Below are 20,809 nucleotides of genomic sequence, written 5' to 3' on the forward strand. Positions count from 1 at the left end.
ATTCATTAAAAAAAAAAAAGAGTACAGGGACATTTGGATAGATCTTTGCAAACAACCAGCCCTGTGTGCTGTAATAATTCCTTTGAATTTAAACCCAAAAGGTGCTTATTTCTCAGACAGGATCACGTGATCATGCCCAAGTCAAAGAGCATGTTCCCTTGAGACCTAATTACCATTTACCCATTGGGAGTTATGGAGGAACTTGGAATGTTACCTGTTAGGTGTGCTGGGTCTGTCCATAGCTCAGTGGAGAACTCTCCTGGAGTGCTGAGCAGTCTGAACGGAGCCTGTCTTTGTGTCCTTTCCCTTTACCCACAACTTCTGCTTGGCATGGCCACAGCAGTGGCCTCAGCACTTCCCTGGCATCTAAACTTACCTAATTTACCTTTGAAACTTGTATAAAGTAGGTCCATACTTAGACATTGAGGATGGGAGAAAAGGATTACGTCGATTCTGTTTTTTCCTTTTGTGAAATATTTGAAGTGCATTTTATTGATAATATTCCAGTCATTAACATTTTCACCACTTCCTTTACCTCCTACCTACACCAAACCCTAAGATTTTAATTTCCAGTCTTAAAATACAACTCTCAGAATAGCCTGTGTTTCTTTACTATGAGGAGAGGGAGGAAGCTGCCGGTGTAAAAATTTCAGCTTGAGCTTCTCTGTCGTAGGTGGCTTTTCATTTGACAGTTAACATCCTGCTTGAGTCCATCTCTTTCCTAAATTGTAGGTTGTTACATTCCAATAAGCACACAGCATCTGTTCTCTGTAGAACATGATGTTGCAAGATGCTGATCATTTATCTAAGTGGGCTATTTTCAATTGAATCAGAGACGTCCATGCAGCCTAACAGCAATATTTCCCTCCTGTCTGTAACTGCCCATTATAGGAAGAGAAATTTATGAATAGTTATAAATGTCAGGATTTAGAGGCTCTGCTTCGAGACCTGGGGCTCTCCGGTCTTAACTTATCTCAGCATAATCTCCAAAATAAAAATTCTGTGCTCTACTTTGGAGAGCATGAAATCATTTGTGTTTACACAGTTTTTTCAATTACTTTGATGCTGTGATATAAAGGTCACTGATTGCCTCTAGTCATCACATGGCTTTTTCACTAATTGTGCACTCACGTCATTTTGTTCTGTGGGATGTTTCGCTTTTTGATCCAGTTTCATTGCCCAGATGTTCATTTTACACAGTTACAACTTTATACAAAGGGCATCCTCTGTTCCAGCAAACACACTGGTGGTTGTTCCAGCTGGGAACTCGTGCACAGCAGCTCACCTGCTTCCACCATCAACCTACTGACCTTTGGGCTGATTTGATGTAAAATCATTCATTGGGGATAAGGAGGAGAAAATATGCAAAAATGTTTCCTGGTCCTTAGCCTTGGACTGATTAGGGTCATGCTGCAGGATGAAAAGACAGTAAGAAATGGGAAAACTCTTTAATTTTGACCCTTTTGGTGTGTAGTGGGGTGGAAAATCACATCAGCACCTTGAAAGTTTTGCTCTGGTGTCTTGGAATGAATTGATGGAGACCTAAACATCTCCAAGAAGGAACCCTATTGCCCACTCCCATAAAGGCTTCCTGGCAAGGCAGAGATGGAGCCTGACGGTCCCATGGGGGTGACTGTCAGGTATCCAGAGCCACCAGGGCCTGGGGATTTCCTGGCTCACAGATTCCAGGAGGGGTGGATCTCAAGGTTATCCCATAAAGTGCAGCCCATTTGCTGTTTGTTGAGCCACGTGGACATCACACAGGATGACTGTTTGGTTTAACTTAACCTTTAGAGCAGTCATGAGAGCTTAGTTCATGAGCAGGATGAATTATGTGCAAGGCTTTGAAGGAAGATTGTGCGAATGAAGGCACTGGCTGTTGCTGAAAGGCCTGTGGAAGATGAGCAGTGGAAAATTGGACAGGGATTGGGCAGTATATCATCTAAGGAGGGTATAACTTGGCAATATATATCTGTGAAGTTTTTTAAATCTCTACCTCGGCCAAAAGTGACCTTCCAAATGACAGGAATCTGGCCATCTTGAGCCCAAATGTTCCTAGAAAGACGACCCTACAAAGTTGTCCTGGCTGCTGGCAGGGATAGCACTGCTGGCAACAGGCACAGTGTTTTAAGGGCCAGGCTGAGGTGTAAGAGGAGCTACAGCCCAGAGCAGGCAGAGGAAGGGGCCTGGAGAGGAGCTGGCAGCAGGCAGTGATTTTTGACTTGTCTCCCATTCAGCTCTAAGGCTGCTGGGCAAGACCTGCACAAGGTGAACTGTGGTTTAATGTGCTGATATGATTTGCTGGGGCCCCCTTGTAGCTCCCTACAAAGGCCAGAATATCCGGAACATCCACTGCATTATTCCTGTGCAAACCTAGGGAAGGGGAACTGCAGATGCCACTGTCTGCTCTGTGTGCTCAGCGTGGCAAGGAGGAAAGCAAGGGAGTGAGATGGAGAAAACCAGGAGTCCTGTCTGCTTCTTGCTACCAAGAGTGGATGGATAAATAGAGAGGTACAAAGTTTTGTTTTCCAAACACGATGTTTCCCACAACTGGTCCTGCTGGAATTGGTGAGCAGAGACAGACCCTTCTCCACACTGCAGCAACTGCAGCACCACAGTTCTCCATTTCCCTCTCTTGAGGCTATAGATCTCCTGGCACAGCTGTAAATTCCCTGTACAGTGCACAGCATGGCTTTTACTGAAAATTGATGGCAAAACAACTCTTCTGGAGCTTTATTCCATTGAAAGTACATTCTTCTATGCATCTCCCCATTTTCCCCTGCATCCAAGCAGCCGCCTGCATTCAGTATCAGGCACGTGGAATGCCCATAAAGTTTCCTTCCAGACTGGAATGGCTTGGTGGAAATGAGGCCAAGTGCCCAAACCCCTCTGCCCTTGCCACCAGCCCCCTCCAGCAGCGTGACCTGGGAGGCCTCCGGTGCAGGATTTGTGTCTTCATCTGTGGCAGTGACTGACAGCAGCAACAAGGAGCTCTCTGGGGCAGAGGACGGGGAGGGCCGTGGGGAGCTGTGTCTCCTGGGACAAGCTCCAGGCTGCTCCAGGGAATGTGCTAATTTTCACTCCTTTACAGTCCTTTATCTCAGCCCTTCGACCTTGAGCTCCGAGGCTTTATCAGCGTTAGCCGGGAAGGCAGGGGGGAGTTAACCATTTAAGTGCTGATGTTTCTGAAGCCCTGAAGGTAAAACCACAATGAATGCAGCGTGTTTCAGTAGTGCAGCACTGTCAGTGGACCGTTGTTCAGGTCTGCTGAGAACTGGTTTATGATGTTAGGAATGATATTTTAAACTGAATGGATGCTTTTTGAACTACAGCAGTTTTCAAAGTTTGTATGTCCCTACAAAGTTCCTTGGGCGTGTAGAGACCTCCTGTAAGACTGTGTCCTGTGGGCATTGCTGCATGGGGTGAAGGGACTTGGGTTTCTTTGTCCCCTTTTCATCCTTACCTGGACCCAGTTATTGATATCCAGAGCACAGGTGGAGTATTACTGGTCTCCTGCTTTCTGTGGGTCCCTACTATCATGGTAACACACTTTCAACTTTATAAAGTATTATACAAACTCTTACCATAAAAAAAAAGTCATTTCCTGGAGCAGTCTGGATGAACGTATTGCCAGTTCTGCTGCTGACTCCTTGGGGTGACTCTGGGTTTGTCATTTAACTGTGAGTAACTTTTCCTGTTTGCAGAATGAGTTGAAAATACTTCCATGGGCCATCGTGGCTACTAATGAGTTATGAATGTGCTTATGTACATGTGTGTCTTGTTTGGCAAGATCGGCTTCTCTTCTGTACCTGACAAATATTAGGCAAGAAAAATATTTCCTTTTCCTTAGTGGGGGTAAGGAAAGTGAGTAGAAGCAGGATTTTTTGTGGAATATTCCTGCTTAATCAGTTCAGTGTTCATGGAGTTAATTTGCTCATGCCTTCAGATTGTTTTGTTTCCAGGGATTCTAAACCGTTGCCTCCAGCTGTTCATTTCCATTGACGAGGATGATCTTTATCTGTCTAAACTAGTTAAAACCTGCTCCACTACCCAGCAGCCTTTTTGGAGACAGCCCAATAAAGCTGAGTGCGGTGGCTATGACACCAAAGCCTCCTGGACATCATAAATTCCAAGCCCTACTTTTTTTTCCTGACCTCTCCCTGTTGGAGCAGCCCTCCTGTTTTAATGAGACCCTTCACTTCCTCCTCGGCTCCATTTAACCCCCATCCAGAAAGGGCAACGATATTTGCATTGTAAATAACCAGTGCAGAATCCCCTTTAGACTAATTTACTGCTTTCATATTATCAGATGAAGCCCTAACATACCTTGAAGGTACCACTTGAACAACTGAAGCCCTGTTGACTTGCACTTGGACTCTGCTCTGTGTGTGTGTTCCTTGGGATGTTTTACTCGAAGCGTATTTTTAAATGTGCTCTGTTCAGGGCTTGCTGTGACATGCTGGGACTTGTCATATCTTCGGGGTCAACAGGGCCACTTCATCTTCAAACAGGAGATGTAAAAGTTTGTGTCTGAGCAGATGAGATGCAGGTTTGTTAAGCTGATGAGACAGCCACCAGATGGACCAGGGAATCCAGTGGTGACACTCAGGTGTTGTGTACATCAGTCAAAGGTGTTGTCTGTACAAGAGGGAATTGAGAACAACACAGAACTTTCTGTAGCTGTAATATTGCTACAGGGCCCAGAGCTGGAACGTGTGCTCTGGTGTAGGAACACCTTCCCTTCTGCTGGGGTTTCTAATTCACATTATTTTGGCCTGAGCTGAACAGGAGCACGTAACACAACAGGGAAAAGCCGATGGTCAGTTTGTACTTCAGGATCTTCCTTCTACTCCTACTACTGTTAACAGCAGTGGGAAAATTTGTGCCCAGAGAACCTCTGATGAAGACCCAGGCTGAGCTTTACTGTGGAATGTGCCAAGGAGACATTTTCCCGTTGTTTTGTTGCAGATGTTGCCGTCCCTGCTGTCTGGGGAGTCAGCAGGGCCTGAGGAATTGGGATGTACCTCCCCTGCTCCGTGCTGCAAACAGCTGGATCGGTTCAGTTCCCAGCCCGTGTGTCTGGGAGAATGCTGTGTAGTCACTTTTCTGCTAAACCACCTCACAGCAATTACCAGACTTCCAGAGGAGGGAAAGGTCTGAGAAAAAGACCCGTTTAACATGTCATTATTAGTCTTTAGCAGCTGTGTGTTATCCTATTGTTACTAATAACCTTTGTAACTTTGCGAGCAATGTTTTCTTGGCATCGTTCAGACATAATGACTGGGGGGTCAAATTCAGCTCTCAGTTGTGTAAATATGGAATGTTCTCTTGGCTGTCTGGTGCTATTTTGCATTTGGCTCGTGGTTCCTGCCCCTAGAATCCTGCAATCCAAAATACCCAGGCAGAGAGTTCAGTCGCAGTATGCTCTGCATACCAACTGGGTATGCAAAGCACAAAATAAACAGATGAAGAACTACTGTCAAATCCAAGCCATATAATTATGTCTCTGTTGTCCTCTGGTTGTGGTTAATGGATTTTTCCTGAATAAAGGAGAGCAGGAGTTTGATTGGTACTTTTCCTGTGTAATTCACCAGTAGATTATGGTTGTGAAGTCTTTATGAAAAGTATGACTTAAAAAGGGGTTTTGAATAAAGAAATAGTTTTTAAAATAAAGTTGAAAATAAAGAAATATGTTTGGGATGAATCAGGAACAAGAGTTGACAAAATAGATGTTGCTTGAAGTAAAGCAGTTGGAAAGTCTGCCTTAATGGTAAGAGGAAAGGGAGACCTTGGCAAATCCATGAGGAGGGTGTTGGAACTGCTGTTTTCCTTTCAACTCTCTGATATCCAGTGTTGTAAGACATAAGGTTCTGAGGGTTTTTATGGTAAATAAATTTATCTTGATTTCGTTCTCTGATAAGGGGATCTCTCTTTTCTAGTGTGGCCTGTACAAAGTTCTCAGCAGTGAAGTGACTAATTGCACTTCTCATTTTCAGGGATCTTCCAGATAATCCTGCTGCGGAATGGGACACACATCTCCTCGCCACCATTGTGCTGGAGCACATAGAGGCCAAGAACATCAACCTGGTAACGTGAAACTTCCTACAGCACAGGCCACATCACTTTTGAGCTGCTGTTCTGGGCTTTTCCCTTCCCTCTGGAAGCTTTCTCTGGAGTCTTTGAGTTCAGGATGTGTCTTTTCTCTCTGGAGATCTTTCCTTGCTTCCCAATGAGAAATGAAAAGTAGCGGAATTTTGCTTTTCTAGCTCTTCAAGTGGTTTCTGTATTTTAAAGTAACCATGTTGCCCCTTTTGCTGGGTTTAATTGCTGAAGGGAGCCCATCTGGGGTTAAGGCTTAGCTTTGAAGCCCACTGGCAGGTGTGTGTTAGAGAGCTCGATTAGCAGGGTTATAGGTCGGGATTGAAGAATATTAAACTGGGGAGATTTCCTAGCACTGGGGGTTTTTTCCCCACAGAACAGGAATAAAGGCCTAAGCATGGAAAAGGTCGTGTTCTGTTCTTCTCTGTTGAACCTTACTTTGATCAGGCACTGACACACAGATTAGCAGCAAAATCACAAAACTCTTAAAGCCTTTCAGCACTTCAGAAAACAAGAAACCACATCTCCTGTAGCATGAAAGTCCCAATGAGCACAAACCCCAGCATCATGCACCCAACTTTGTATTGATTCTGAGACTAATTTTCCATGAAATTCACTGCTGTGCATAGAGGCAAATGCAGTTTTCCTGGACTCCTTTTGTGCCTTTTGGCCCCGTGAATAGATAGGTTTTAATCTAATCTGAAAGCTCCTAACACAGGAGGGTTTGTATTGCCTGTTTGTGACTCTCACGAGCACTAAGACAAGTGCACCAGAATCCCAGTAGAAATTCTGAAAACACTAGAGCTCCTCTGGATGGTTGGGAAGGATTAGATCTTTGCCTCAGGGAAAATTAAACTCCAGCTGTTTGTGCTGGGGGAGGCAGCAGTTTGCCACTAACAGAGCGTGAGATGAACACTGAAATGTGGGGTTTGCAAAGCAAACATGAAACATTCCTGATCACGGTGCTGTCCCTGCTGTGCTGCAGCTCCAGCTGGAGGAAGGGGGAGGATGGGAGCTGATTCCCATCAGCTCTTCCCTGAGCAGCACAGAGGATAAATTACTGCAGCAGGACATCAGCAGTACCAAAGGCAGCTGAAGCAGCTTCTCAGGGCTGGTGGTAATGAAACACAGATTATTTCGAGTGTCCCAAGTAATCACAAAGGTCTCAGATGTTTGCTGCAATACCATTCATTTAGGAGCAGACCTAGTTTGCCAACAACAGCAAGAGAAGCACCTAATTACCTTTGTTGAACACTCTGCAATTTAAAAACTTCAGAGCTTGCTATCTATGAGCTCCTCTTGGAACACCTGCTGTCCTAAAACAACAGCCTTGCCTTGAAAGGTAAACTGAGTCCATTTTTCACTAATGTTGAAATTGATAAAACTGGCTAAACATGTTCAAAGAGCTTTGTCAAAACATAAACTGGTGGCATTTCGATCACAACAGACCAACTCAGTGGAATCAACGTGACTGAAAAACGTGTGTTGTTGTAGCTATCCCAGTGGGAAAACTTCCCCCAGTTCTCCCAGCAGTCATAACATCAACAGTGGTATCTTTATTTACAGAATATGTGGGTCACCAATATGTGACAGTGGAGAGGGGGCTGCACTTCCAGCATATCCAAAAGGAAGGATTACAAAGGAAGGAGTCCCACCTTGTGGGAGTACTGTTGTTCCATTGCAGAGTTAATTTGCTCAATTGCCCTGCAAGTCCATGAGTAGTAGCTCAATCTTTTTGAGAGCTACAGGGACATATTTCATCCAAGCTCTACATTAAATAGTGCACACACAGAAATTAACGGTTGGTGCACTCAAAGCCAAAACTAATTTATAGACTTTGGAAATTATTTCCTGCCTGCTGGATTTACAAGCAAGAGTCAGTGTTGCACGGAGAGGCAGCCAAGACTCCTCTGTCTCCATCCAGATTAGAAAGTATTTGGTGTGTAAAAAAAGTTACATAGTATTGTGTGAGCCCCAGGCAGGCTCTTGTTGCTCCTAAATCAGTTACAAGAGACATTTCCAAACGCACAAGAGATTTAAAGGGAGTTTGAATATCACTGGCCTCTGTGACTGTAAGGGCCCATGGAATGATGCTCAGAGGAAGGCCATGAGAAATGGAATTGCTTACTATGGCATTTTAGGGGATGGTCCTTCTTAAAAAGGAAAGAGACCTTTCTCTCCCCCCCAGCAGATGTTTGCTGTGTTGGAAGCACTGTGTGACACCAGGAAGAGGAGGGAGACCCACAGCTTTGAGTGCTTTTTTCCTCCAATGCACATGGTGTGAGGAGGGATCATGGACTCCAGACCTCTCAGGAGTTTTCTCTTCTGCTGGTAATTGAGTAATTTCCTCTGTGCTCTCCCCTCTCCGGAAGGGATTTCTGGACCTGTTTGTCTTGGCTGCTGCTCTGGCTTCCACTAGTGAAAGCTCCATTTCCTGAATACCAAGGTCACCCAGAAGAAAAACCAGCAACACCAACGGCAGCAGCTCCCATTTCAGAACAGGTGTGGGGAGGGAACTCCCTCTTGCCCTAAAGATTTCATTGAGCAACAATTTCTACATCCCATTTCTATTATCCCAGAACTGGCTAAGCCTGTTTTTAACCCAGACAGTTTCAAGATGTTCAGGTTTTCTCATCCTGTCCTGATTGTTTGCTTGATTTCCTCATCAGCCTGGTTCAGGTTAGGAGTTAAAGCCAGCACAGCACTGAGCTGCACCGTGTGGAAGGAGCAAATGCTCCCGTGTGAAAATATCTGCAGCATGTGAGAAAGAAATTCAGATCCATTATCAGTGAAATGAATCCCTGAAACCAGAGGAATATATTTACATGTGATTGCTGCCTGCTTGAAGGCACGAGCAGCACAGTGGTGCTGTGGAAACAGTGCCCTGTATAGACAGCACACTTAGAAGCTGCACTCTGGGCCGAGGGAACATCTCTACTGTGTGCTCAGAGGGATCTCTGAAGGGAAGAACCAGGATTTCAATGGTATTCTCTTTGCAGACAAAGCAAATGCCACCGTGGCCAGGTCTGTGTGCACATACCTTGGGAATTGTACTTACAAATTTGTTTATTTGAAGAGACAGGCAATTCAGGTGCAAATGTCCCAACAGTAAACTGGACAGCAGCAACAGAAAATGAACTCTGTGCAATCTCTTCAGATAGTTCAGATGTTATGTAAGCTCAGCAGCACTAAGAACAGCAGCTTCTGTTTCAAAACAGATGTGGAGAAGAAAAACCTCCAAAGGTGTTTCTGAACAGATAATTTCCATGTCAAGAATATTTCCTAACCCAGCCTTGTGCGCCCACAGTTGGTCTGAGCCAGTTTTGTCAAAACAACAATTAGTTTATTTAGTCTGCTCACTGTAGTCCCTTATCTCGGTCTTCTGGTTTGTTCCCTTGTGCCCTCCACAGAAGGAAAAAATGTGTGTTTTGGCTTGCCTGAGTTTTTAGCTTGGTTTCCTAAGGAAACAGGAATAATGCAATGATATTTATACGTGTGTGCACATGCAAGTTTCAAAAGACTTCAGAGCCTGTTGGCCAATTCCAACCGCAGGGTACTGGTCTTGAAAATGTTCTGCTTGTAAAGGTTACGTGAAAATCAATGACCAGGCAGAAGAGACAGACCCTTTCTCCATCCTTATTTAGTGAAAAGGTTTAGTGCAAGTCCAGCCCTTATCAGACGCTATTATTCACCTGAATAGAAATTTATTCTGCCTGCAGTGAGTGGGGGACATTGTCATCTCAGGAAAGTGCCACTCTAGGTAGGAGTGACTTCAGAGCATGTTTTTTCTTATCTGCAAAATACAGGGTGCTATGCTCATTCCCTGAGCTGAATTTATTAATGTTTTTCCCAGATGAGCTGCTCCAAAAGCTGGTATCCATAGGGAGGGCTGAGCACCAGGGCAGGCCCTGCAGAGCTCCTGGGTAACGCTGATGTACAGCAGCCAAAGCTGAAGATATCCTGTTTCTCTTTATGAAATAAGGGTTGGCCAGAAAATGCTTCTTTGTACCTGAATGAAACTGAATTCGGTCCCACCACTTCCTGCCAGCCAAGAGCAACCTGGGCTGCTCGGTGGCAGCATCTTTACAGCCACTGGGCAACGTGGAAAGTCTGACTGTGGACATGTTCTGGGTGGATGGGTTTAAAGCAGGCTTGTCTGAAGGTTGTGGGTTTTGAAGTGTTTCTGATTACTGTCTCTGGGCTTCCTCTCCCTCTTTAGCAATGTCCCCTGTGTGGGGAGGGCCTGACAGAGGGTGGAGGAGCAAGTTGCAGGACGGGCGCGGTGACTTTTGGCCTTCCCTTGATCTCTAACCCAGTGCCCCAGGCCCTGCACATAAAATAGATTTTGAGAAGGGAGCTGTGCTGAGTGAGCCAGGCAGTGCCATTCTTCTTCTCCTTCCCTGAAGAGAGAACAAGCTGGCAAGGGAGCAGACATTGGTTGAAATGTGGGGAGTTTATCATTTCTCCCTGGTCCCAGAGAAGGGAACTGTGGAGGGCTCTGCTACTGGGCCTCTCTCAGAGCAAAGCCTGAACATTGGACTGGCCAGGGACTGCCACTGTCACCACCCAGAAGGAGAACCAGCACACATTCCCTGTCTGCTCTACACTTTGTGCTGCCTGTTTGGCTGCTAGGTTGGAAGTGGGAGCCTTTAAATACCCACTGCCCAGCACCACAGAGTGAGTGAGCCCTTAGGGTGGTGCTTCACCCCTGACACATCATTGGCTGGTCTGAGGGCAGGGAGCCAGGGGTGTTCTGTGCTCTGGACAGTGGTTAGTGCTGTGTTCACACATTACTTCTGCATTATGAGGTTCCCATTTGTACAAAAGTGCAGTCAGCTGATTCTTTAAAAAGGCTTATTCTCATATCAGATTATTTTATCACTGTGTTATCCTCTGGTGAAGCCTCTTTACAACCAGGACAGTCGTACATGATCGTGGGGCTCTTCTTACAGCAATGTGTCCTGATCCACAGCACAGCAAAGTGTAGTTTCACTCTGTCATTCTAGGATGTTCTCAGATCCAGGAGAGAGTGATTCATAGAGCTGGACCTCTCGGGTCAGGAACATGTTTGCAACAGATCATTTTGAAAGTGACCTTTTGGCCTGGTAATAAGTAACAAGTGCATCCTGCCAGTGGGAACATGATCTTTGTCATCTTTCTGTTGTTCAAGCTGTTAGACTGTGTAGTCATCTAGTTCCAGAGTGGCTTGTTTGTTTAGTTGTATTTCTGTGGCATGATGAGTTCACACACAAGGCCTCTTTGTGTAACACAAAAACAACTCGTTAGTTACAATGGGCTGGGGCAGTGTTGTGTTAGATGTCAAAGCTGGGAACTGCACAGTCTCCTCCTCCTCCTAAATGGTTCTTGTTCTGTGGTTTATTGCAGGTGGTGACCTTTGATGCGGGAGGAGTGAGTGGCCACACAAACCACATCTCTCTTTACTCTGCTGTCAGGTACAGTGTGCTCTTCCTGCATCCTCACCTGGGAGTTACACAGTGAACGAGGTACTTGTGTGTGAGCAGAACCAAAACCAGCATTGGTTTCACTGCTGTAACTGAGTGCCAGGCTGTGGGGCACAGGCTGTTTGGAGAAGCTGCCACAGTTCTGTAAATAACCAAAGCATCTTTTAGTATTCCATCAGCTGGTGCTTTGCCAGGCTCCTTTTCACTGGGCCCTCTTTGCTCTTCCTGTCCTTGATCCCACTAAAATATGCCACAGATCACTTTGCACTTCTGGTTTGAGGAGGGTGTGTGAATAGCTGATGCCTGAGCTGTCGGTAGTTGGGTTTTGGAAAGTTCTGCACCACCATTCCAGGGGATGTTGCCATCCTGTCCAGGTCCCTGAATTTACCTCTCTGACCCAAGGACGTTGCTCTTTCACTGGAGCTGTCCCTGTTTACCACTCTTAGGAAGAGCCAATTAGTTCCTTCACCATTTTATTCCTTACATTATGGGACCCTCTGTCCCTGTGCTGTGGGAAGGTTGCTACACAGAAGGCCTTGTATTAAAATCACCCAAATTTTGCTGGCAGGACAGTTACTGTATTTTACTTTAGCGTTCTGCTCATTGAGACCTCACTGTGTCCTAGAGAGATCTCCTCCAGAGCTGCCCCTGCCTTTCCCAGGCATGAGAAGAACTCTTTGCAAGTATAGGTTGTATTTATAGCACCCATTTGTTTTCTAAATCATCTGTGCCATTCAAATAACTCTTCTGGCTCTCCGTGCTGACAACATCCCAGTGATTTGCCTTTCTCACTTGCCTAGAAAAAGCTACAGTGCCACAGAACCTGTACTGGGACCTACTGAACTCCTCTGGGAAGATGCTGAAAGCCTTTGATGCTGGAATTCAGCGTTAGAGGGGATCATGGCTGTTCCCAGCAACTTCTGGAATAGCCTAAAAGAAGGAGAGGGGGTGGAGTTAAAGCAAACTGTGTTTGTTTGGGCTGAGTTGGGAGATGCTTTCTGGCACAGCTAATTGAGGAGTGAGTGAGGAGCAGAGGTTGATGACCCAGGAGCAGAGGTTGATGCTCATACCGTTGGCACAGAGGGACTGAAGAGCTTCCAGCTGCCTGGGCCTCTGTTTGCTCAGTTGATTGCTGTAGGACCTGCAAATAGGAATGGAGGGCGGGTTGTTGTTTGTGTGTCCCCCTTACATCCTGAAGAGATCATGGGAAAACCAGCTGGCACCTGAGTTATGTAGGAGAAAGTTAAGGAAAACTCTTGATTTTGATCTTGTCCTACTTTGTGGTTGTGCAGAAATTACTTTCCTACCTTTGTGCTTTAGGTTTCCTGTGGGTGTGGGGGGGATTTAACCCTCTTCTCATCTCAGAGCATGTTACTGGAAATATTCGTTGTCTACAAGCCCCTTGAACTCAGACCTTTGCATTAGTCCTTAGCTAGAGCAGTCCTGGGCTGATGAGATCCATGCTGATAGGGACACCAGAGCACAAGCAGTTCTCATTAACTAAGGGCTGCTTTGTGTCTTGTCTCTGTTCCAGTCCTGAATCAGCAGAAATAACCATGGTAGCCCTGTCATCTGCATGTGGCAGGAGTGACGCTGTGGCCACCGAAAGGTTAAGTTTATTTTTAGTGGCTTGTTTGCCCTCATTATTTTTCAGTTTGTGTTATGGAGGAAGTAGAGCGTGACTGTATCACTCCTGACTCGCTGTGCCCTGATGAGATCTCACATGTTGGCCAGTACAGGCAGCACTGGGAGCACAAGCTGAGCCTTCTCCCGTCCCCCTGTGCCAGCAGAGCTCTGCAGAGCCCCAGGGGCCCCAGTGCTACATGGCAAGGAAAGGCAAATGAACTCTCCCCTCCAGGTATCATGTGCAATGTGTTTATTAACCATCTTTAAACAAAGTGTGCAAGGTTCTGCCTCCACTGTGGCTCTGAGTGGAAAAGATGAAGCAGAGGGTTGGTGCAGTGATCCTTGGCTCTTTTGGATTCTCCCAGTCCCTGGGAGATAGACTTGTGTCCACCACCCACGGGATTATTTCTGTAAGAGCAGGGGTAGAACAGGCTGTGTGACCCCTCCCACAACTCCTCGCTTCAGGAGGTGCAAATTATCGAACAGCTTCAAGGAATAAAACAGTTCAGGCAATGGTCATAGCTGAGCAGATGCTCAGTATTGTCTGCTAAGGGCATAAATATTCTTTCCAGTGTCTGGAGCAGAGGTTATGTTCAAAGGAGCAGGAACTATTCAGAAGAAATGAGCCCTTTCCCTTGCAGAAACCTTCCTCCTGACAGCTTGCAGGAATCCAGCTGCTGTGTGTGCCTGCCTGGCCTTCAGATCTGGGAGGAACTGGGAAATGCCAAGGTTCGAGGGTGGATTTGTTCTTCTGCAAGGGAAAAATAAGAAAAAACAGGGTGGGAGAGGAACACAAATTGCTGTTTGATTTCAGTCTCCCCTGGGAGTATTTCAGTTCTGGCTTCCAAACGGAAAAAGAGACCCAACCCAAACCCAAGAAAAACCCACAGTAGCAAAACAGAGGGAATTGGAAACAATCCTCTGTAGCTCTGCTTCTTTCTTTGTCACCTTGATTTAGCAACATCATTTTCTCTTTTCCCCCAAAACAGGAGCTTTCCCTGTGGCCAAGAGAGGCTGGATCCTTTATGCTCATCCACAAGGAAGAGAAGGGTTTGAGTGACATCCAGGTCACTTTACTGCTCCCTCAGTGTTTGGCCAGTCTGTAGGCACTGTGGTAATAACCTTGGTAAATACTCTGTGACAGGAATATTGGAGAACCTCTCTTTTCCTGCACTTTGAAATGACGGTGTTTGCACTGAGATCACATATAATATCAAGGGGGCTTAGTTTTGCATGAGTCACTGTGCATTTTGATTTTAAATAACCCCTCTCACCCAGGAGCCTGGCAAATGGGGGGCCGTTGGGTTTGTTGTTTGCTTGATTGCTTAGGATGGAAAGGAATCATCTTTGTGAGGAGGAGGAAGGACTGTACCACTTGTTTTCTTCAGTGAGCTATCAAATCCATTTCATCCCAGCTAGAACAGAAAAAAAATAGTCTTGTCTGCTTAGGGCAGAGCAAACTGAGTGGAAAATAGGAGCTGCTATATTTAACTACTGTGCATTATGTTGTTATAGCAACTGCATCCATAAAACTTCTATCAATGATGCCATATAAAAAGCTACATCAAGGAATCATTAGCTGAGCCTATTCTCGTCAATTCCATTTGGAAAAACACCTCTCAGTCCTGCAGGATGTTTTTTAACATTCACCAGCTCAGTGGTAGGTTGTAAAAGAGGCTGTGCAGAGGTAATATTTGGGAGCTTAGTGCTTTATCACTCTGGAGCTGATTATGATGCAGCCTGAGTGCCACCGATGCCTTGTTGCACTGACATGTCACAGCCTGGCTCTTGAATGCCCCATTTCTGAATGCCATGGGCATTGTGCAGAAGGGCTGCACTGAGGTTCCCTGAAAGAGGAGGGTTGGTTAAGTGCCAGTTTCAAATCTGTATACTGAAACAATGAACTGTCCAGCCAATCCCACAGACTCGGTGGGTACCGTTCCCAAAAGCCACCAACTGCATCACATCCCAACAAAGCACAGTTCTGCTTGTGTGGGGTTTCCAAGGCCAGGTCTTAAAGGATGTGTTGAGCAGGAAGGAAGCTGGTTTTTGGGTGATTAGCTTGATAATAGTGAATGATATCCCATTTACCATTTTATTTGATGCCTTCTTACACTGTGGGGCTGGAATGGGACTCTAATCTCTCCCTCCTTTCAGCAGCTGTCCCATGCATTCTATTGATCTTAGATGTCCCTGGGCATCTTAGGAGTGGTGGCTGTGGTTGCACCCAGACTGCCCCCATAAGGTCGAGACAGAATTGTCCTCTACTGTTTATCCTTGGAGACTTCCCTCAGAGGACTCTGCCCTGGTAATATACCATGGGCTGGGTATGTTAGCCTAGATTTTATCTCATTCCTTCATTTACCCCCTCATTCCTTAATTTGACTAAGTTCATTCATCCCAGCCCCCTTCCCTGACACCGTGTAGAGCCATTAGGATTAAAGTTGAGCACAGGGCACCAGCATTGAAGGGATTCCCCCCAAAGTAGTTTTTTATTCCCAAGAAACAGCCTCAGGGGATGTCCTTCCAGCATCATTAGGCAGTGAGTGGAGCAGTGACACTGCACATTCTTCTCCCAGGCAGTGCAGGGCCCAAAGCACAGAGCCAGGGAACAGCTCTGGCAGCTGGAACATCTCTGAATTGCCACTGGCAGAACCATCTTTTGCCACTGCTACACCTGAGTACAGAGAGCTTGGGCAGCATTTTACAAACTGCACGTTGCTACATGGTGTAGTTCAAGGTGCATGGAAATAGAGCCAGAAAGTCCAGTTAGGGAGGGAGGAGGCATTCCAGATAGCAAACATTCAACATCTGGCAAGTATATCCTTCTGATATCTCTGTGACTCTGAGGAGACTGGCTGTTCTTCCTCCTTCACATCTGTTTCATCAGATTAATCAAGCAGATTAGAGTTTGGGATTCTAAATGGAGCCCCAGCACAGCTTTAAGACATCCATTCTTTCCATGCTCTCCAGAATTGTATTTCCCCAGTGCTCCACAGCAGCCAGCACAGTCAGTTCAGTGAAGGGTTTTGCCTTTGGCACAGGAGAGTGTTTGGAGAGTGAAGTCATTGAATTCAGTGAACAACTTCTCATCAAATAGAACATGGCCAAAACCATAACACACCCACCAGGGGATCAGCCCCAGAGTTCTGTGTTCCCCAGAGGAGCTCTGTGTTCCCCAAGGCCTAGTTTTCAGCTCTATCTTGACTTGTTTCTTCTTTCCACCAAGTGGAGGTTTCACTGATTGGTGCCACACAGGAGCTGATCCACTCACTTTGCTCACATCTTTCCTGGAGGCAGGGAATTTGGGAGGAGCTCAGTCCTGAACTTGCAGGGTCAGGGCTGTTGGGCCATTTCAGTGGTTCTGCTGAGATGCAGCAGCCTTCAAAGCAGCTGGTCCTCGAGGGAGGAGTCGGGGCTGAGCTCTTGCAGTGCAGAAATGGTTGGAGCCTTCAGATGTCTCGTGGCCTTTTGAAATTTTTCATTGCAGAGGGTCTCCCATGGGGATCTGAACCTACCACAGGCACAACAGAGAGGGTGCAGTGAGAGGTGCCCTGTAATCACCAGCCTCTGGCACTTGGTGGGTGGGTGGGAACAAGCCACCTTAGGTCACTTCATGTTTAAAAAGAATTATAAAAAGTGTCTCCGGGGGGAAAAAAACAACACCCACATGGAAAAAGCTCCTGAAAAAGAGCGTGTTTGTGTTTGACTTTTGGGGATTTTATGCCAAACTCTTTCATTTCACCCAAACCACAGCAAGTCCAATCTGTAAAACAACATTCCCAAAATGGCAACGACTGAGAGCTGCAACCTCTCCCCTACTTGGAAGTGTCCCATGGAGACACTCCAGCAGGGTGGAGATGGGAGCGAGACGATGGATTTGGGAGAGGATTGGCTCATTTTGTGAACGTGTGCAGGAGGTAGAGTTTTGTGTTTCTCTCTCTCTCTCTCTGTAACCACAGTGTATCTCTCGCCTGAGAAATACAAATGAGCAAGGCTGCAATTCCTCTGCACATAGAGCTGGGTGGAGCCCATTCCCAGAGCTCTGCACTGAGCCTTCCTGAAGCATTTGGATCAGGACAAAAAGGATGAGCAGAGAAGTAGTTTCTTCATGCCTGTTCTTCCAGAGGAATGGCAGGTCTGCTGGCAGCAGCTTTGAGGACCTTTCAGTAACCAAAATACAGTTTGTGTCTGCCTGAACCCTTAGATAGCACAAACTCCTTAATTTGCTGCTGAATGAAACTCTCCTTCCCTGCTGAAGATGCTGCCTGTTCCTGCTGAAACGTTTCCATATGAAGTGGATCTCTTGCTCCTGTTTCTGCTGGCAGGAATGGTTATTATTAGTTCCCTCTGGGAGCAGCTCAGTAAGTGCTTTGAAGGTGCCTCCATGGCAGAGCAGCACACCCAGAACAGACACTGGGCCTTCAGATAGTTTGCCAGATTTCACAACCACTCACTGCTTTATCTCTCCAAGCTTGTTCTATAAAGTTCCCACCCTGCCTGCTGTACCAAGTGCTGAATCACTTCTTTGGGTGGCCAGATTCTACTTGTGGGGGAAGAAACCTCTGGCAGAAGAGCAGAGCAGATATTGATGGCGATACTTAAACCTTCCTCCCCCTCCACTGCCCACAAAAAATTGCTGGTAATGTTTACAAGGCAACATTTAATGATCTTTGTCAGAGCAGTAAGACTTGAGTGGTAGAAGGTGGCCAAGTCAGTATTCCAAGGCCATTGTTTAGTAGGAAATGGTATTGCTTGCAGAGCTTTGGCTCTGGAGCAGAGGAGAGCACTGGCAGGAGAATCTGTGTAAGGCATATGTTTTCTGATTGCTGTTTGAGTTCTGCCATGACCTGCATTTCTGGCTTGACTTTTGCTTTGAATTGTGTTGGATATTCATTACTCCGTGCTTCCTATTTTGTCTATGCCTGTGTAGTTAATCCTTTTCCTTGAACTTAACCAATAGCCAGAGATAATCCTAGTTTGAAGTGACTGGAGAAACACAGTAGTTTACATATAATGCATGTTTGATCCTGGTTGATTTACACATGAACTGGCACATTGTCCTTCGTTTAATACACCATTGTAAGGTGATAACAATCTCTTTACATATTACTCAGGGTTAAATAACTTTTTTTTTATATTTCCTTTCTCCTTTTGGCAAATGTTCCATTGTTTGGAATTGTTTTCCTCCTGGAAGAGCACGCCTGGGACAGCCCTGAGTGCCATCTGCTGGAGACCTGCTGCCTCCCAGCCCTGCCATGGGCCAAATCTGGGGTGATGCAGATGGGAATGTCAGCACAATTGCTCCAAAGCCATGAGCCACAGGCTAGAGCAGGAAAAACAAGAGAATTAACAAGGAATTGAAGCTAATACCCTCTGATGCTTTCACCATACCAGGATCATTTGCTTACACTTCTTGATGGAAGTGCCTTCACTGTTCACATCTCCCACACTGGTCCCCTCATCCTGTTTCCAAGGGAAGCACTTTTGCTACAGAGACTATCCAGGACAAAATCATGAAGGGATCAAAGTCTCAGTGAGCAAAAAGCCAGAGCAGCTTCTCAGATGTCCCAGTGCCAGTGTGAGTTAGAAAACAAGAAACTGGTCCCAAAGAGGAGCTGCTGAGGCAATGTCCCTGGCCAGCAGACCCTGGGCTTTAAACAGCCAGTGCTCCCAGAGGTGAATAGCCTTTGGCAGCCTCTTGCAGTTTCCCTTAGTGCAACTTGAGAAGTTTGAGAGTGAATTGGATTTATAGAGCTTATTTGTGATGTGTCCCAGCAGCCAAGATGAGGAAAGTAATGGCAGAACAGTGTGGGCAGTGAGGCTTATCCCTGCCTGAGGTGTGCATCCAGCATTGGCTCCTGAAGGTTCTCATAAGACTGGCCATTGTAAATGTGTGTGTGTGTGAAGAGAAAAGGGTTGGTTTAGTGTACAGAGTTTATACCTGTAAAATCAGGGTTTGGATAACTCCACTGAGTGTTCACCCACATGTATCTCTCCTTTCACAGGTACCTGCATTCAGAGAGGAAGTTACCTGAAGGTAGGTCACCTCACATCCCTGCCCTTGCAGGCACTGGGCAATTGTTTACATCAATGTTCTGTGCAGGGTTCCAGCTGCCCAACTCACCCCTGCAATGCAAATGCAACCTGCAGCTCAGCTCTTTCTTGCCCTTTTATCTCCCTGCAGTTTTTACCCACTCAGACTTCTCTACAATCACTTTTCTGTCCTTAGGGGTTCTCCTGTCTCGATGCTGTGATTCAGTGTCTGCCCTGTGCCTTTTGCTGTCTTGGGTGAATATGAGTGTTATTTCCAGGTCTCTCAGCTTAATCACAGAGTTTTTGGTCATGTCTTACTTACAAGCCCGTTATTCTTTTCTGTGACAAAGGCCTCAGAAACCATTACCAGCTTAGCCAAGAATGTTTGCGTGTACCAAGTTAAGCTTCCATCAAAATGTGCTCAGGAAAGGTACCTGAAATCTGCAGTGGCACAGCAAGTTTTGTAATGGCTTCTCTCATCTACAAATGAGCAAGAATCCCTGAGAAACCCTCTGTACAAGTAGGTAAAGGAAAGAAACAAATTACAGAAGCAAGTTGCTCCTGACCCATTTTCTAGCTGCTGTCCCAGAGCAGAGCTGCAGCCCTTATCTCCAGCAAACAGTGCCTGACTCAGGGACAAATGTGAGGAACTAGTTTAGGCACAAAGCTGTCAATCAGCTCTTTGGACAGAGCATGGGAAGGTGGCTCAACCAGGCCCACCCAGTCAACCTCCTGTTCCCTCAGCAGCCATCTGGGCTGTGTTCCTTTAATGCTAATTCCCAAATCATTGTAGGATTTGAATGAGTCACAGCAAATCAGTTTTAATTCTCTGCTAGCAGGAAGTTGCAGACCTAATGAGAGAGTGTGAGCCAAGATGGCAGAATGCCCTTTAGCTGAGTTCTGACTCCAGTCTCTTCAGCTCCCCAATTTACGAAAGAGCAGTATAATGCCAACTTCTTTCCTGGGACCTTTTCTTTGTTCAGCTTTGGGATGCAGCAGAGCTCTGTGTGCAGCACAAAGGACAAGGACCTGCAGTGGTTGATGTCACTGCTGGCTGTCAGGCCCCATCTACACTGAGCCACTTTCATGTGCTATTCATGCAGGTCTGTTAGATTCACTATGGTCCTGAGTATGGGCTGAGCCTCAAATTCATTCAGGTTTGAAACAGAACCCATGTATAGAGAACACTTCCATTTCTCCAGCAGCATCAAGAGACTCCTGGAGCTGTGTGAAAGCCTTGCTGCTCTGATTACATCACATCTGACATGACCTACAAACACCAAAGGAACGGGGAGCTCCCATGCTGCTGCTTACGCTAAGCCTTTCCAAATATAGTTCCAGTCTCATTGAAATTCCCAGTATTTATAATTTGATCTGGCAGGCGTGCAGGGCTGTGCATCAGAGGGGCTTAATGAAACAAGAGTGATGCTGGGATTGAGGCTGTCTGGATAGAGCTGAAAGGCATGTTCAGGCCATGGAAATTTGCTGCTCTGCTGTTGGTAAGAAGGAACTATGTGTGGGTGAACCTGTGTAAGCCCATGTGATCAGGGAATCCACAGAAAATCTCTCTGCAAATGCAAAAGCCA

The 20,809-nt window shown here is 46.1% G+C and overlaps 1 protein-coding gene across 1 annotated transcript in view; it reads left to right on the top strand.

The window, feature by feature from the left end:
• PIGL (phosphatidylinositol glycan anchor biosynthesis class L) overlaps positions 1-20,809 on the top strand; it is a 57,055-nt gene that overhangs the window by 30,311 nt on the left and 5,935 nt on the right. Inside the window, exons 3-5 of the mRNA XM_027743993.2 lie at positions 5,997-6,087; positions 11,485-11,552; positions 19,196-19,227. Coding sequence (XP_027599794.1) covers positions 5,997-6,087; positions 11,485-11,552; positions 19,196-19,227 — 191 coding nt within the window. The remainder of the gene's footprint in view (positions 1-5,996; positions 6,088-11,484; positions 11,553-19,195; positions 19,228-20,809) is intronic.

The sequence above is a fragment of the Pipra filicauda genome, unplaced genomic scaffold, assembly GCF_003945595.2.
Source record: "Pipra filicauda isolate LSUMZ 115617 unplaced genomic scaffold, ASM394559v2 scaffold211_size2331000_pilon, whole genome shotgun sequence".
NCBI lineage: Eukaryota > Metazoa > Chordata > Aves > Passeriformes > Pipridae > Pipra > Pipra filicauda.